This window comes from Nanorana parkeri, unplaced genomic scaffold (assembly GCF_000935625.1).
Source record: "Nanorana parkeri isolate BGI_ZX_2015 unplaced genomic scaffold, ASM93562v1 scaffold697, whole genome shotgun sequence".
In the NCBI taxonomy this organism is placed as follows: domain Eukaryota; kingdom Metazoa; phylum Chordata; class Amphibia; order Anura; family Dicroglossidae; genus Nanorana; species Nanorana parkeri.
This window is the reverse complement of record NW_017306965.1, coordinates 143,925-162,954: the sequence shown is the minus strand read 5'-3', so window position 1 is coordinate 162,954 and position 19,030 is coordinate 143,925. Positions and strand designations below refer to the sequence as shown.

The 19,030-nt window shown below is 43.9% G+C and overlaps 1 protein-coding gene across 1 annotated transcript; it reads left to right on the top strand.

Annotated features, from left to right (window-relative positions):
• The first annotated feature begins 75 nt into the window (after nt 1–75).
• NUDT7 (nudix hydrolase 7) lies at nt 76–11,464 on the top strand. The gene is made up of 4 exons (XM_018563798.1): nt 76–158; nt 2,557–2,704; nt 4,515–4,673; nt 11,048–11,464. Exons 1-4 carry the CDS (start codon nt 106–108, stop codon nt 11,414–11,416), a joined length of 729 nt encoding a protein of 242 aa, XP_018419300.1. The 5' UTR covers nt 76–105; the 3' UTR covers nt 11,417–11,464.
• The last annotated feature ends 7,566 nt before the right edge of the window (nt 11,465–19,030 follow it).

The window sequence follows — 19,030 nt, the reverse complement described above, 5'->3', positions numbered from 1 at the left end:
CTCCTGCATTGACAGCTTGGTCACATGACTGCTGTGTCACCAGATCATGTAGAGCAGAGAGAGAGCAAAGCCGGAAGAGTCAGTTCCTTCTGTCTACAAGCAGGCATGTCTTCCACCAGCACTGACTATGCAGGGGATCAGACAAGTGATCAGGACAGGTAATGCTTCTTTACAGATGAAGGCGGCACTGGTGGCTACAAAGCTCCTGGAATCTAATTTATTTAGGCTAAAGTAGTTACCAAACCTAAAGGGAAGCAATCATCTGTCTCTTGATTCTACTTCTATTGCCAAGTTAAACAGCAGAAGTCTCCTTTCTTATAAAGTTCTGTGAATGGCAATGCGAATATGTAAATCAGGGGTAGGCAACCGCAGCACTCCAGCTGTTGTGGAACTACAAGCCTCATGAGGCATTGCAAGACTGAGAGCCAAAGGTATGAATCCCAGAGGCATGATGGGATTTTTAGTTTCACCACAGCTGGAGTACTGAGGTTGCCTACCCCGATGTAAATTGTTATCCAGAGTAATTGAAGAATAACATAATATTATTATTTAGCTACTAGCCGAAAATATAATGTAGTAACAAGTAATTATAATAACAACAACAATAATAATAAAAAAAAAAAACAATAATAATAATAATAAAATAATAATAGTAATAACAAAAATAATAACAATAATAAATATATGTGATAAAACATGTTAAAGTGATTCTGTCGTTAAAAAGAAAGAGTGAATTAAAGATGTACGTGCAAAAGAAAGTAAATGTCACTCCAAGTGCTTGCACCCTCGAAGGGTCAGGGCTTTCTACTGAAGCCAGGAGAGGTAAGTATTTACTTTCCTCTCTGCAGGTACATCTTTAATTCTCAATTTATTTTCAGCGGCAGAATCCCTTTAACTCTATGGCAGCGGCTCCTGGCAGCCCATTAGGGCTCCATTCACACCTGAGCGGCAGTCCACGCGTATTCGGCTGTATGGATATGTGCGGAGCCGGTCTAAACACAAAAAACAATGCACTTTAATGTGCGTGGTTCACACCATTGCGGGCCGCACAGCACAAAATTGTGCGCCCCCCGAAATAGTGCAAGCGCGATAGTCTGGCGGATTCCGCACGTTCGCTGCTTTTTTAATACGCTATATGTGAATGGAGCCTAAGGAATACTGAACAACTGGGGCGGTGGCCAGCTACCCAATCATGTGATCTCTGTCTTAGCAGTCACATGATCGGGATCCCATCTGCTCTCAATCATAAACCTTGGAGCTCTATCGCTGTTCTTGGAATGCATTAGTGAGCATGCTCTCAGCACAGAACAGTGCGCCGGCCTGGCAAATATAAAATGATGCCCAATTGCTGCACTGATGCATTTATTACGTCCAGCGCCGTCCCTACTCTATATGCTGCCTAAGGCAGTGGTAGATTGGGGGGTCTGGTGTTATTGATAGTGCTGGGGGGGCTTGTGCTGCTGATGGTGCTAGGGGGCCGGGCATTGCGACAGACGCAATGGGACGGGCTGCTTCATTAGAGCTGTGCTGTCAGCGGCTCTCTGTCAGGTCCCACGCAGCTCACATATTACTAGTTGCCATGAGCTCGACGGGATGCCAGCCAGGGCTTCCCACTCAGCTCCCTGGCAACCGATGACATCAGCAGACTGGGTGGGGAGAGCACTTAGCAATCTGGGATGCTGTGGCCTGCCCTGTGCCTCTGGATCGGGAAAGGGATGGGTAGCAGGAGGAGCAGGGCAGGTGCCCTGGTCACAGTGCTTTATTATGGGGGGGTTCTGGGAGCTTGCCAGTGCTCCATTTTCCTGCTGCCTAAATGACATCCTTCCATAACTTCTCTCATTGAAACAGCTGCATGAACAAGGCCGCTGGGTTCACTTTAAAGGAGCCTCTTAGCTAGGAGGAATATGCTAGTTGCCTGGCTGTGTCTGGTTTCTGAGACATTTACCAGCAACCATCATTCAGATCAAGAAAATCAAAGCAAAGTGGAAGCTCCTGGTCTGCATACATGTTTAGGGTTAGTGACTTAGCGGTGTTTTTAAAAATAATTTGAAGAGCCATTCATCCTGCATGTACAATCGTTCTGTGTAAATGGCGGCAAAACCCAAAAGTTATTAGTATATTTTCTTTCCAGGCTGAATGTAATTTTAGGAATATACCACATTATGGCCACTAGATGGAGCTGATGAGCATAGGTAATAGATACCTATTTCCTGTGCTCCTCAGCTCCATCTAGAGGCCATAACAAGGTATTTACCTGATTAAATTTGTTGTGGAAAAGAAAATTTGCTACTTATTTTTATTTTTGCCTCCATTCACACAGAATGAATGTTTGCACAACTATGCAGGGTGAATAGCTCTGTGGACTGGTTAAAAATACACCCCTTGGTATACTGGAGTTAATGGGTCAGCAAGGCAGCTATAGAAAGGGGAGGTCAGCAATAGCAGTCTTTATATTTCCTCGGTAAGGGTTTGCTTAATGCACTATTCCTTCTCATAATTCTGCCATCATTTCACATAAGATTTGCAGTTTCATTCCGCTGTCTGTTTTCTCTCAAGTCTTAGAAAGAAGATCAAGGACAATTTAAGCAGATATGATGTTGGCAGCCGATACAATCACATTCCTCTTCAGAAAGCCTCAGTGCTGCTCCCTCTGCAAATTAGACAAGGCAGATTGTACCTTCTTCTAACTGTCAGATCAATGAAGGTAAGTCGGCTGTTCCTTGCACGCTTTGTTCTGGGACTGTGCACTGAACATCATGCGTCATTACCCCTCGCTCGCAGCTAAATAGGATCATTTTACTCATCACCTCTCCGGAGCAAATTGTCCTTTTGCTGCTTATAGTCAGAACTTGGCTGTTATATCATTTAATTGCTCCTCTACCTTTTTCGGCTTTTCCATAATCTCCTTCAGAGGTGATTATCTGCAGCTTGGCAGGGGAAGTTTTCTGCTTCAGTTAAAGGGGAATCCTGGCATTTGAAGGTTCAGTCCATCTTTGTGACCATTTCTTATGTTACACCTATATTCAGGGAATAGCAGAAAACATGATCACATTCCCCAGCCCCCCTTTAAACCGCACTTCCCCCAATCACTGTTCGCACAGCCACAACATCCATCCACAGATCCATTCACAGGATCTGCGAATGGGAAGATTACAAGTCCTACCTGCCTATCATAGTTCCATTTAATCCTACATACGGCTGAGGGACTCGCAGGTCTCAAAAGAGCACGAGTGAGATGGCATTGTTCCCATTGATTACTTCCGGGAACATAACAGTAGGTCCACATCTTGGACCTGGGGCTAGGAATGTACATAATGCAAAAACCTGTGCATTGCACCCATGCCGCGCTGCTTGTGGTGTCCATGCTCTGCACGCTTCAATTCAAAAATCTTAAAAATAAAGCACATTTTCATTTATTAATGTGGGTGTATTTATTGAATTATTGCATAGGTAGGCTATGCCTTTAAAATGCTAATTGCAGAATTTAGGGGTAGACCGATGTGAATTTTACAGAACCGATACCGATTATGAGCCACCTTTTAGGCAATAACCGATATCTGGTACCGATATTACGTTTCCATCCAGCTACTGAATGTAAATGGCAGGTAGTCATCTGATATCGGTCTGATATCGGCAGGATTCCACAGCTGACAGCTGAATGTAAACAGCAGGCAGTGGGCGGTACAATAGCTATTGCAGTTTAAAATAGCCAATAGCAGGCTGGCTTTTGCTTCTCCTGCTATCTGCTGTTTTTTTGTATTCTGACAGCGGCTGCTGTCAGAATACTTCAACAGATCTGACGGGTCTGACTTGATGTTTGGTGTCTATTTACCACACGTGACCTGATTTTTTTTTAGATTTTACACAAAAAATGGGTAATTATAAATGTTTTATTACATAACGTATGGAAAATATATAACAAAAGAAAATAGGCACTTTTTTCTTTATATAGTAAAAAATAAAAAATAAACCCAGTGGTAAAATTCATTTTTATATGGCATTGTGTGACGCAATAAATAAGTCAGTTAATGTACCTCAGCGCTGAATACTGAAAAGTGGCCTGGACAGCAAGGGGGGTTAACACCCCGGTCAGCAAGTGGTTGTCACCAGAACAGGAATGGATATGAAATCTTTCAATGGGGACACTAGTTCCGGTGACCCTGCTGACCACCCGGGCTTTCACTCATTATGGAGGTATTTCCTCTCACCTGTTGTGGCTATTGGACAGAAAGTAAAGGGAAATCTCCCCAATATGACATAATTGGCAGGGGAAAAAAAATTAACAGAGGTTATAACCCTCCCTTCATTTTTGCAAAACTACAAAAAAGGTTTGGGCTTCAGTTACACTTTAGTGTTTTGGCACCAGGGGTCCAATAGCTTCAATCTGCATCTTTGAGTGCTCATGCAAAGTGTGGTGTTGCTGAGAAATGAAAACATCCTAAATGCTACATTTTTAATATGCTTACATAAGAATATTTAGGAAGCTGTCGTTGATGGTCTGGTATTTGTTACAGCTGAAAACTATGCCAGGAGATGTGTGCTTTCCCGGAGGAAGACAAGATCCATCCGACCAAGATGAAATAGAAACTGCTCTAAGGGAATCCAAAGAGGAGATAGGACTGTGTGCTCACCAAGTGGAAATTGTTTGCAGGCTTCTTCCCTATGTTACCAAGGTAAGTAAATGTAATCAGGTTCATGTCTTCTAATTCTGAAATATATTGTCTGATAATAAACTGATGAGTTATATAATGTTTTCATCTCTTATATAAAACCTTTATTGCCCAGGCTGTTGTGAAGTGAGTGTGCACATCACTGCAACCTGAAAAAACATGCATTTTGCACGTTGTAGTGATGTGGTGCCATTCATTCTTAATGCACCCCAACTCTTAGAAGCCCCCTATTTGATAGCACATTGGAGCTGACAGATACTCTTTAGGGTGACATTAGAGGTCAATTAGATTCCTAGTGTCACCTTTCCACTCCAAAGAAGCTACTGGAGTGCAGATTTCCCAGTTTTTGCCACTGGGGAATGACAGCAGCTGGGTGACCAGAAGTGATGCAATCAGCATCGCTTCCTACCCCATTCAGCGAAGAGGGGATCGGTGAGCATATGTTCACTGGTCTCCTTCCCAGCTTCCTGCCCACACCTGTGATGCGGCCCAGGGCCCGCAGGAGGGGCAGCGGAGCCCGAGAAGCAAGGTGGGGATGTTGAGCAGGGGGGCACACACAAATTGGCTTGTTAAACGATTTTGCACATAGTTCCACTTTAGTACATTGTAAACAATAAAATGGCATAATTAAAAAATAAATGAACTCTCATGCTGCTACTGAAATTTTTCTCTATTCAGAACTGCATACATCTAGAACACCGGCTCCATCTAGTGGTAAAGTAGTCAAATGTCAGCTTTCAAAATATGAATGCACTAACAGTTAAAACTTTCAGGATGAGCATTCAGGGCCTAACCCCCACCCCTTCTTCTAAGGTCCAACTTTTTATAATTTGCTAGCTCAAATAAAAAAAGTATCAAGGACATTACCACATTTGTTGAACCCTATGAATGCAGCACATCTCCAAGATGCAGGGGCTTTAAAGTTAGTTATTCTCTTTGGAAAGGAAAATATTGTGAATAGGAGTAATTCCAAATGTCAGGATATCTTCAGAGTGACAAATAAATGAATGGCACTGACAGCGTAAATCTATATGCACCAAAATTTCGGCCGCCACAACATTTTGGCTGAAAATGGTACTATGGGCTAAATGCCAAAAGTACCAAAACGGCCAAAAATATAGAGCATCTCTAGCTTCGCTCCTTCCCACTGGGCACTGGTCTGTGTCCTCTCTGATCCACCGCTGCTCTGCCAGTGTTGGAGCCTGCCAGGGATTGGAGGGCACACAGGGCGGATCCAGCTGCTGGCGTCCAGTGGGGAGGAGAGAAGCTGTCAGAAGGCTGAGCGGGGTAGTGTGGGGAGGAGAGAGCTGCCAGGAGGCTAAGCTAGGTGGTGCAGGATGAGAGCTCAGCCTCCTGTGATAGGACAATCAGTCAGAATGGAGAGCGGAGCACAGACACTCAGCGATTAGTACTGATCGTTGAATGTTTGTAAATAACTGAGGACATAGTATGCTTACTGTGTCCCCAGTTTTGAATAAACAACAAGTGCTATACATCACTTCCTGTTCATTCATGATTGTGAACCTAGTGACTGATACTATCTCCTCACGTTATGAATGGACAGGAGCACTCCGTATAGAGGCTTCCTGTTCATTGATAATAGGGGCTGCAGAAAAAAAGAGATTAAGGACTTTGTGTTCTCAATCTCTTTTTCTATTTTAAAAGGAAAATACCAGGGGTTTGTTTAGACCCCTGACATTTCCCCAGAGCCCCTTACAGTAAAGTTTAAAAAAAAAAATAACACATAAAATAATGAAAAAATAATGAAACATTTTTTAAAAAGGTTGGAAAAAACTTTCGGCCTGACACGTTTTTAAATTTCTGTTTCAGTCTAAAAATGTCATTTTGGTGCATTCCTAATTATTATATCTTTGCCTATTAATAATCTTTGTTTAACGGTTTGGGTGGGTCTACCTATATATTGTAGTTGTGCGGGGCCATTCTACAATATATTACAAAATGTGAACCGCAAACTGGACAACTTAGATTTTAGCAGTTGACATAATGGTAGTAACAACTATATGGACAGTAATTGTAGTAACAGCTATATGGAAGGTAATGGTGGTAGTAGTAGTAGCAACTACATGGAAAGACGGCATAAACATCTGGTATTGTTGCGTTTGTTGCCAACAATCACTCTATTTTGTGTGCCTTGAACCTTATTTATTTTGACTTTGCTAGGGGCTAATAAACTGCAAGAGGTCTTGGATCTCTTCAACCTGTGTTTCTTTGGAAGCTGCATTTTGAGTTAGGCCTTGTTCACACCAAGCGCCTTCCAGGAGCAGAGCAGAGCAGTTACAGACCGGAGCAAAACTGCGTCCAATGTATTCCAATTGGATTTTTAGCTCCAGTTCACATCGCAGCGCTCCGTTCCAGAGCAGGTAAAAAAACTGCAGCAGGCCCTATTTTACCTGCTCTGGAATGCATGCAAACGCATCAAAAATTAATGCAAACGCCCTGGAACACACTGAAAGCCCATTTTAAACTACCAAAAACGGCCCGGAAAGCATCAAAAATGAGGCACAACCCACTGCACTGCATGTTCAGAAATTAATGCAGATCTGGTCTGCATTTGGTGTAAAGGATCTTGTAATCAGGCCCGAATTCCCCACCAGGCCACCGAGGCCCGGCCTCGGGGCAGCAGCGTCTGTGGGATCCCCCGATGCCCGGAACATGAAGTGCCGGGCGGTAAGTTGCTTTCTACATTTAGCCCTGCTATGGGAAAGCAGGGCTAAATGTAGCGTAAGGAAGCCGGCGCTTCTTTCCACTGACCACTAATGATGGGCACAATAATCCTGCCACTAACTAATGACATCAATGATGGGGTACCATTCCACCTGCTGTCTCCACGCCCTTTAATACTCCCACTGACAGCAGGGCATTTATTGATTTGACTAAACAATAAAACTCGGTCATTTACTATTCCTACTGACCGCTGGTGCCAGGGCATATTTTATTCCCCCTGATGCCAGGGAATTTATTGTTCCTACTGACCACTAATGCTGCAGAATGTTTTGCATGTACTAAAGCTGGGGCAGTTTATTACTCCAACTGAAGACTGAGGCCAGGGTATCAATTACTTCCATTGACACTGGGACATTTTTTTTAACTCCTATTGACCTAGGGGTATTTATTACTCCTATTAACCACCAATACAAGGTCATTTATTACTCCTTGTGACCATTGATGCCAGGGAATTTATTACTACTACTGCTTCCAGACATCAGAGCATTAATACTCCTACTGATTACTGATGCCAGAACATAAATGCTCCTACTGATCAAGCTTTCTGCTCTGTAGCTGAAGAGCTGTATATCTGCTGTATAAGATCATCTTAGGCACTGCTGCCTTTGACTTCTAGGCTCATGAGTTTTGGAGGGAGAGTTGGTGATGTCACTATTGTGCTCCTCGCTGTTCTCCTGAGGGCCTTCATTGCAAGCAACTATCTGCTCCTGCTCCATGAATTCTATAGATCTGTGTTCCTCCACCTTTCCTGCTGCTTCCTAAATATTCCCCCATCAGGCATCTAATCCCTAGTAGTCACTGGGGAAGCTCTGATATGAGAAAGCAAAGCACCCCTTCTCTATCAAGATGGCATCCTTGACCAAGAGACAGTGTGTGGACTGAGGTATGGTAAATCAATCATGGGGAGCAGATCATGGGTGGGACTTTAAAGTGACATTAAAGGCTAAAGTCGTCCCCCCAGTGCTAAAGTAAGGACTTGCCTTAAATGTTGCCTTTTAATACGATCTTCTTCTTCTTTCCTGTAGTTTTTAGCTGTTCCTTCAGCGCTGGTATGGGTCTCCAATCCAGCGCTGACTCCTCTGTCCTCCTCTTTGCTCATGTCCCACGGAGTCTGTGCGGGTGCACGCTGCTCCATATACTTACCTTGGGTCTCTCCTCGTCTCCCGGCCGAACATCTGAACTGCGCATGCGCCCGCCCCAAGATCCTTTGCGGCTGCCCGACAAATTTTCAAATGTTCGGATGGGAGCGCGCGGCGCAGACACAGGTAAGTTTTAACCCTTTCAAAAAGTTTTGTTTTGCTTGTAATCATTTTGCATATATCTCTCCAAATTAAAAATTGATACCATTCAATGGGGTTTTCCTTCCAAAACGTACAAAAGATTCTTACAGAAATCTGCAGCTTGGAGATGATCTGGTCCATAAATTATAAATCCTGATTCCAGAGGAATAACATGAAGCTACTGATTCTTTTTATTATTTTATAAATTGTAAATTTACTATTTAACCACCAGATGGGGCAAGATATTTTTTTTATTATTATTCAGAAACATCCATACTACAGTTTTGTCTTATTATAGCTATTATTTATCAAGTTTTGAATCAAATCCAGTATTTTAGTAGCATTATTACGGTTTAATATTTTTAAAATAAGTTTTGTTTTATGCTTGGAATGTATTCTATCACTACGGCCCCATTCACACCTGAGCATTTTGTTGAGCACTTCCTGAAGCACAGCTATGCGCAAAATGAAGAATCCTATTAGTTTCAATGCAGCCACTCTCATGACAAGTGTTGCTTGTCACCTGTCTTGTTAAGCTCAAAAAAGTACATAAGCTTTCTTTGGGGCAAAAGTATGCGTTTTCGGCTCCATAGATTTTAATGGGAGCACCTAACACTTGTTATTTATGTGCTCCCATGTAGCAGTCTATGGAGGCAAAAAAAAAGCATTCCGCTCCTGTACTACAAGTGTCATGTTAACGCATGCGTACAAACATGTAGTAAAGAAATGGCTCTAAATCACCTTGCTACACTCATGCATAGGTGTAAATTGGGCCTTGCATACCTTTTAGTATGTATATTGGTATCCCGCTAAAACCTGTGCTTGTCTTTAAAGTATATATATTGAATGTCTGTGATACTGTTAGATCCCTGAAGATAAAGGAGTGATCAAGTTGAATTGCATTAACAATGAAAGTGACTTTAGTTGTATTTGTGGCATCATATCTTCAACTGTTATTGTCTACTGTTACAGAGGATTTCAGCAAGCTTCCGTGTTACTCTAATGACAAGCATCCCCTTGTATATATTTGTATTGTATGGTATCCTTTTAAAGTGGACCTTTACCCCCTTTTAACTAAAAATCACATCTGGAATCTCATGAGATCTCTGGGAAAGGCATATTCCTCCTGTGAGATGATGTGTATGGTCACATGTCCTAGTCACATGTGCCAGAGTTCCAGGAAGTAAAGGGAGATATAGTAGTCTGCCCTTAGTTAAAATGGCCGCCATGAGAAGACTGGGAGAGAAAAGAGAACTAAGGTAGGGATGCACCGATACCGTTTTTTTTGGTATCCAGTACGAGTACTGATTTTTTTTTTCGGTACTCACCGATACCAAATACTAATACCGGAAGTCCCATTAAGGAAGCCAGGCGCCGTGTAATGACTTGCCACCTGGTTTCCTAATTAGCCTGATCAAGTGACGAGGGAGCATGGAGCCGGCTTCACGGCCAATCAGGAAGCCGGGCAGTGTGTAATGACTCATGGCCGGCTTCCTTATACTGGAAGCTCAAGTATCAGGCTAGGCATTGGAGCATTTGGGCACGTACGAGTAATAGTATCGGTGCATCCCTAAAATAAGGTATGTAAAGAATACAAAGCAGGCAATTAGCTAGAAGTATGTATTTGTAGATGTCATTATTTGTTGAGATCCAGAGCGCCTCCAGGTGGCGCTGGAGCTAAGCCCTGCAGTTTCCGTACTCACCTGCGGGGGTCTCCAGGCAGCCAGGAACTGCTAGGTACCAGACCTCCACTGGGTGGTGCTGGAAACTGCAACTCCAGTGCTCGCCTGCAGGTGTCTCCCAGCTGCCACCAATCATCCACCACCTGGTGCTCCCTGGGAGGTTACTTAAGCCCTCCCTGCAGTAAGGTCTGTGGCTCAGTATTGTTTCCTGTTTCCTGTTAAGCCTGAGTCCCCTGTCCTGTAACCTGCTGCTGTTCCCGAGTCCTGTATCCTGTGTATGTTCCCTGCTTGTTGTCCAGAACCGTGACCTGTTTCTGTTCCTGAGTCCTGTTAGCTCCTTGTACCCTGACCTTTCGTCCCTTAGTTCCCCTGGTGTTTTGCTTTGTTCCCTGGGTGTGCTTGCCTGTTTCTTCTTGCATGTGGTGTTGTTTAGATGTTGTTGGTTGCTAAGACTTGTTTCTGTTGTATTCTGGTTGGCATATTAAAACGGTATATCATACATTCTGCCTCGTCCTGTGTGGTCACGTGTTTGGTCTGCCTGTGTGGGTACCTGCGCAGGTGTGGGGTCACCTGTGCCGGTATCCCTGACATCCCTGACATCAAGGTGTCTTTGTTGTTATTTTAAACATATATGATAAAGTTCCTCTTTATTACCTCTCTTTTCTTCCAGTCTCCAGTTTTCTTGGTCACTCCAGTAGTTGGGATTGTAGAAGACACCTTCCAACCAACACCTAACCCCAATGAGGTTACAGAGGTCCTCTATGTTCCCTTGGATCTGTTCATCAGCTTGGACCATTACACTGCAATACCATACAACATACCCCCTTTCGGAAAGCAGACCATCCATAAGTTTGAGCATGAGGATCCACAGACTAAGAAAAGCTTTTACATTTGGGGGTTGACCGGTCATTTTGCCTTACTGATTTCAGTGATCCTGCTAGAAAGACGTCCATTGTTTGACCCAGAGTTTGATCTGGAGAGCACATTGAAGGTTTGTGAAAAAACTATCTTGGACTTTAATAATAAGAGTAAGCTGTAGTGATCCCAAAGAAGAAATGAATGTCAGGTATCTGGGGCCAAATGTTATCCAACATTATTTTAGATTCTTACCAACATGTTCTGTACACATATAGGCCATTCCAGTGTGCTTGCTGAAAATGTTCATAGTGAGTTCTATGTGGGAGGTTCTGCATTTTCTGTGAACACATCGAACCCTGTGCTCTAATAAGAAAGGTGGAATCCCCAGCCAGTGGCGGAACTACCAAGGTCGCAGAGGTCGCGGCCGCGACCGGGCCCTGGAGTTCGGCCACTTGGAGGGGGCCCAGGACAGGAGGAAGGGGCCACTGGTGACCGCTGATTACCAGTCCCGGGACCTCTTCCTCCCGTCCTGGGCCCTACATGCTTCACGCTGCTCCCCTCATCTTGTTCCGGGCGCAGCGTGAAGCATCATCCAGCCGGGCAGCAGCCAATGAGAGGGAGCGGTGTAATCCCCGCCCCCTCATCACACAGAACTGCCGCCGAGTGCTGCTTACACGAAGGGGGAGTCAGGGAGCTGGAAGTATCAACGAAGGTGACATGTTACTCATTTATCTGGTTAATTCCAGGTGTTCTGGCATTGATTGTACCTGCCTGAGTGGAGTGTGACTGCTGCAGTTTGGGTAACCAATGGGAGACACTGTGAGTGTGCAGTCCATCAGCCAATCACTGGGTTTCTGATAGCTACTGATGCATGCTGAGGAAGTGTTTTTGTATACTCAGAGGAATTGCCATGTGCTCAGTGCAGTTGGGTTCCAGCCCAGTGTCCAGTTAGGGCAGGGTTAGGGTTGCCACCTTTTTTTCAAGTGAAACCCGAACACTCTAGCGACACACCAACATTTTTTGGGAAGAATGAGTCATGGATTATTCATATGTAAATAACACAGTTGAGACTATTTTCAGTGGGGGGCCAGTAGCACCTATCTTAATTTTGTTTGCCCCTGTCTGCGTGACATCTTGTGCCCAAATTTCTGCTGCCATGAACCTCGGACACAGCATTCAAAACCCGGACTGTCCAAGTGAATCCTGGACAGGTGGCAACCCTAGGCAGGGTACTGTCCAGCCTGCCCCTAGGCCCAAGCCTTGGGGAGGGAACACCTGAGTTTGGAAAATGATCTGTTAGGTTGCAAGTCTGAAGGAGGCCTCTGCTATTATTGGAGTAGGAGAACCAGGGAAGCTGATGGCTGCTGGAGTTGCCTAGAATATAGAGGACCTCAGGAGCAAGTCTGGTGTTTCCTCCACTGAGGATTTCTTCCAATCCCTGCCCATCTGTTGCTCAAATACCTAGTGTCAACCATGCTTCCATAAAGTCTACACTGAAATACTAAAAGAGACTGGCGAGTCTGGTTCACCCTGGATGTCTAGACCCCTATACCCTCTCCCCCTGAGTGAATCTATTAATAAAGTTCTTCAGCATGATACATCTGACCTGGATCTCCACTATGTTGGTCACTAGAGCGGTTAGTGCTATGTTGGTCACTAACTAGAGCGGTTAGTGCTAAGTTGGTCACTAACTAGAGCGGTTAGTGCTAGTGGGGCAACTGGCTGCCGGAAACCCTTAGACATGCTATGGTTGACCTGGGTTATTCTGGCTGCTCCTTCGGGGTTGAGCGTTACAATGACATGGTATCACTCTCCTTGGGGGTGTTCTTCTCTTCACTGCTGTAGTGGAATTGAGCTCTCCAGTAGTAATAATATGTCCAAACTGTAATTAAATGTGCAGTAGTCCCTTTGCTACCATATTCACATGAATCCCTGCGGTCTAACAGTCAGGCAAGTATATCCTTTTTATTTTAGCCCCTAGAATAAAATGACCACCTTTCCCTTACAGTGCTGAGGTAGCCCCACTGCAAGGGTTCATTTTTAAATGTAAGTGATTGATTGTCAGGCTTTAGCTACACTTTGTAATACTTAAACAAAACAGTCCCAAGTACATTGATTGCCCATCAGATGTCAGATGGGCAATTCTGCCACTAGAGACAAATCACCAGCGGCAGGATCGCTATCTGTCCCTATGGACTCCCTCCATTTGCAGTCAGATGCAGCGAGATGTCATTGTGGCTGGCCCGAGCTCTGCTGAATTTGGATCACTAGTGATGGGAGCGACATCTCGCGGCCTCAACTACAGATGGAGCAATTCCATAGGGACTCAATCTTATCACCTCTTAGCGATCCTTCCTCTGGCAATTTTGACAAATCATTAAATAGAGTCACATTTAGATAGAGAGCCGCCTGATCTGTAGGTTATGAATTGCTTGATAAATCTTAATATCTACTCTGCTGCTATCCGCCACTTACAAGTGTGTTGGATAGTGTGCCTCTGGCAGAAGGTGGGTTTGACTCATCATCCGCTGGACAGGTAAGTATTAATTACTAGCGAGCCAGTTTTTAAGTTTCAGCAAGACAACAGTCACTTCGTTTTACATATTTGGAATGGAAAAAGTAATTGTTTCAGTTTTTCCCTTTATCATCATATTTAATTTATACTTTGGTGTTTTATCACTTACAAAGTTCATTTCCGCAATTCCCACACCCAAAAATACTTCTTGGAAATTACAAAATATATCAAATACAAAATATACTGTAGGTTTTGCCATTTTTATTCTAGCTATTACAAAGCATTCCTTTAACTCAACCGAACTGTGTGGCTGCGGGAGGAAACCAATATACGGTATATGTCTTTACAGAAACTTTACAGGTAATATTGTATTCTGTATACTATGTGTATACATGTCTGTGCAAATACATACAACAGCCACTAGAGGGCATTGTTTGCAGATAGAAGAGAGGCTCTCTATAGGACAGAATGAGAACCCCATCTCTCAGATGACTCTCACAATGTACTATAACTGTGAATGTATGTGAAATGTGAATACATTAAATAAAAAGACATAAGTCATAACTATTTTTTTAACTTGTAATTGCATAGTGGTTTGTGACTTTTTTGGGGGGCCTTTAGATTACTATTTGCAATGAAAGGCTAGACACTGCTGGACAAGGCCGCATAGTGAAGATCTTCTGAGCAGGGCAGAAAGTATGTATTTAACATTGCTGTATACACTCAGAAGTAGGGTTGCCACCTATGTTCTTGCAAAATATGGGCAACTTTAAAAATATACAATTTCTCTAAATAACATGCTTGGGGGGTGCCTTATGTGAATGAGCACATGTAACAAACATGAAGGTGTTCTCTTTTTGACTGCAATAGTGGAAATAGCACTATATACTCTGCCATAACGGCATTGAAATATATGGTGCATGTACTGTACAGTGTCCTAGAATTTTTTTATGCTCCTGAAAAAAAAAGCATTATAAAGCTCACTATGCAATGTATATATGGATAGTTAGGTTTATACAGCTAAAACTTTATAAAGTAAGACATGTTGGTGACCATTAGTCATGATATCATATAATGAGATAAAGCCGGGAATACATAATATGACGGAATCCTCTGTTACTCTGTTATTTAGAGGGGACTGCAGGCCTGCCTCTTTCCCACTGAATATGGTCCTTGGCTGTGGAGTGGGTTCTATTGATTGGGACAGGGGCTTGCCATGGTGCTTTGGGCTGTATGGGACCCTTTATTTACGCTCCATGGATCAGGAGGACCCCAGAGACCTATTTTCAAGTTATGTGGGGGATACATGGGGGAGCTGAGACTGTGTTTCCCCATGCATCAGTATCCTGCCCTGGACCAGACTGTGGACGTTTATTGGGAGACCCCTTCCTTGGTTCCTCAGTCACCCCCTATGTATAAGCTCCCTGTGCCTATTATAAGTCCAGGGTGTGAATCCAGCAGCACTGAAGGGGTTAACTATGTCCCTGGTTTTCTGACATCTGCTATTATTGGTATTTTCTGTTGTAATTAGGTTTAGGTGATAAACCGCACTATGTTTTATCACCTCCCGATTAATGATGGAACGTATTGTTCTATTGTTCTCCTGAAGTGAAAAGACTTTGTCCTGTGTTTGTTTACTTCATCTCATTTTCTCCTGGGACTTCAAATGTTTGACATACTTGTGGAGGGGGGGGAGGTTTTGTGTGTATATATATACTGTGTGTCAATAAAGGTAGTTTTGGGGTTTTACCCTAAGACTAGTTCTGCCTGGTTTAAGGCTGTTATTATGATTTTCCGGTTCCAGAGTGGAGGAAGCTGATTTCGGACGGATATACCAGTCAGGGTACCAGGCGGTCCGTCACACATAACATTTTAGTTTTTCACACGTTCTAGAAACTCTTGTTGATTTCATAAAATAATTACTTCTCTGGCGGAATGAAAGTCAAGTTCAGAATACGAGTAGTATTATGACTTGCTTCAATTGTTGACAATGCAGTTTACCTGCTGCACGCACCCGCGACCAGTGGCAATAGAACGGAAGATAACCCTTATTACTACATCCACCCAACAGCTACAACTCCCATCATACACCTATTGCCTCAGGTGTGTGTGCCTCCCTGCTGCTCTCCTGATGTTGGTTGGGAGGAACCGAAGCTGGATTTATTCTCTCCACAGATGCCATGGCCAGTGCACAAAAACCTCCAAACCTGCTCTCCACAAAAAAATGTTGCCCTTCTAATCTCAGACTACCTTTCACAGACAGGTTCTAGTCAGTTGGCTCACTTTAGTACATATGAGTAATTTTGCAGAGATGTGTTTCTAAACTGCTGCCTCACACAGTGGCTGTGGGTTGTGGATCTTCAATGCCCCGCCACGCCCCCTCCCACCCCTGAATGCAGGTGTTTTTTTGTTGGTAGATCTCAATGAGCTCGTCATTTGAAAAGTAGATCTCCAGACGAAAAATAGTGGGCGCCCCTGCACTAGGGCAATGTCTGAAGAAGAGTAAATGAATGAGAAGACCCTTTGTACAGTGGGCAGGGGGAGTAAGCTCCACTTGGAGATGTAGGATGTATTTGCTACATACTGTGCAGGGGACATTGTCAGCAGCTCCTGGGAGGAGATTTTACACCCAGTGGCGGACCTAAGGAACAAAGGGCCCTGGTGCCCCCCCCAAAAAAACCCACAAACACAGCGCTCTCCTCCCGCAGTGCTCGGCCGGCTGTCACTTTCTCTCCTCCCCGCTAGGACACAGAGCAGCGCCCAGCGGGGAGGAAAGAAAGCACGGATGCGCTGCTGTATCAGCAGAAAAATTGCACTTTTGGCATTTAGCCAAAAGTGCCATTTCCGGCTGATATCTTTTGGTGGCCGATATATCGGTGCAACCCTAATATTTACAGCAATGCAGAATGGCACAGGCTATAGAGGACTACACATCCCAGCAATACTTTATATAACAATAGCATTTCTGTATAAAGTACTGCTGAGATTTGTAGTCCCCTATCGAGGGTGCCATTGTGCATTGCTGCAACAGTACTTTATACAACATTAGGCTACAAATAATAATTATTTTAATGAATTATTTACCCTTACCTTTTCTGGCTGGTCTTCTGTCTTCATCTGTTTCCATCTGTGTTCATTTTTTGGTGTAACTGTATTTTATTTTGAAGGCATGTTTAAATACAATTAAATTAAAATTATGAAATCAAAACAATCTAAAATATAAACAATCAACGTCCCCCCCTCAGCGGGCCGCGGTAAAATGATCAAACGTTGACCGGTCCGCGGCGATAAAAAGGTTGGGGAGCACTGCCCTAGAGGTTCGAGGCCCTGGTGCGCCTGCACCGGCGGTAGTTCCGCCACTGTTTACACCACTTCCTAGTTGTCAGGTTTTAAAGACAAAAAGCAACAAATTGAAAATTTGATGGTCCAGCTGAAAATGTGAGCAGGTGGCATCTCTGAAACAAGGGACAAGACAGAGCGCCTCCATAGTGTAAAAGTGTAATTTATTTGTACAACACGCAAATAAAAATGTACTTACAGGAAAGTCGGTGGTTAAAAGCATACAAATGGTGATGAAGTATAAAATCTCTAGCAGCGGAAGTCTGAAGGAGTACAGCACATCAGCATCCTCTGCCCCCTTGAGTTCTAAAGGTCTACGCGTTTCAGGGGCATGCCCCCTTCATCAGAACCTCATGGCATCTCTACGGGGAGGTATTAAACAATCTAGAGAACTGTTACCAACTAGGACAGTGGTGGCAAACCTTGGCACTCCAGGTGTTTTGGAACTATGAGGCATTGCAAGGCTCTGACAGCCACAGACATAACTCCCAGAGGCAGATGCATGTTGGGACTTGTAGTTTTGGCACAGCTGGAGTGCCAAAGTTCGCCACCACTGCACTAGGAGATCTTTAGGACCTACGGCTCTGGGCAATTGTCCCATCTGCCCCCAAAACACCAACCCCGTGACAGCAGCCCCCTGGTAGGCATTTTGCTGTAACTTTAGGTGATTTTGTAAGTTAGTAAATTTTAAAAAATGGGCAAGAACAAGCCCAGGCTCCCCGCAGTATGGGCCCAATAAAAGCTCCTATAGCTGTGACCTCTGCTCCTATAGGATGCAATCTCTGTGGAAGAACAGTAACATTAAAATGATTTTCTCAACCTCAGCATCAGCATAGAGCAATAGTTCCAGTGGATTACAATAGGCCTGATAGATCTACAAGGTTACAAAGGCCTGGAGGTATTCCCCACAGCCATCAATCAGATTAAAATGCAGCTTTGTACTTAATTGGTGGATGAAAGGAAAGCTCCTTTTGCTGGCAACAAGACGATAAGACCTATTTAATAAGACATTGCAAAGAGCAATAATAATCTTCGGCATGGTGCAGCGGCTGATTCCAGCAGATCAAACGTAAAGAGGAACTTCAGCCGAATGTTTTTTACAGGAGTTTCTCATTACCACTTCTTGTGACATAGCTGAGACTGCAAATTGCAAGTTCCATGAGCAACTGCAACATTATCTTAGATGAGGGAGCAGATCAGGTTCAGTAAGGGCTGGTTGCAAACGGGAGACGATCCTGAGGACTTCAGTGTCCTGATAATACTAATGGCGTCCCCTGGTTTATTCTGGTGTCCCTGGGGGCTGGTGGGAATGATTAGCCATCTTTCAGGTGCTAAGAAAAGGCAAACACTATATTGTTCTATTTCGGGTGATAGATAGATAGATAGATAGATAGATAGATAGATAGATAGATAGATAGATAGATAGGTATGATGCATGCTAGGGATGTCCCGATACCGGTACTAGCATCGGTATCGGGACCGATAAAGGGCATTTTGACAAGTACTTGTCCAAATGCCCCGATACATCGCGCCGAAGCTTGCGCTATTTTTTTTTCTTACCTTCCGGCTACTGTTCTAAATTAGGACCCCACCTGGAGCTCCTCCGACTGGACCAGGGCTGACTCGCCGCTGCTCTGCCGCGCAGCGCCGACTACGATCTCACCGGCGAGGCACCGGCCATCATGGAGCAGTGAGTGAGGGCAAGGGGGGTCCCTATTAAGAAGCTATTAATATTAGCAGAGGATAATTGTAAATCCATTGTCTGCATGCGTGCTCCGTATGTGCTACATACATTCTACATAGAATACACACTACAGACAATAGATTTACAATTGGCCCCTGCTAATATGAATGGATCAAATTATCCATAGTACATAACATGTAGTTGTACTATAGATCATTTAACCCATTCATGTTAGCCGAGGATAATTGTAAATCTAT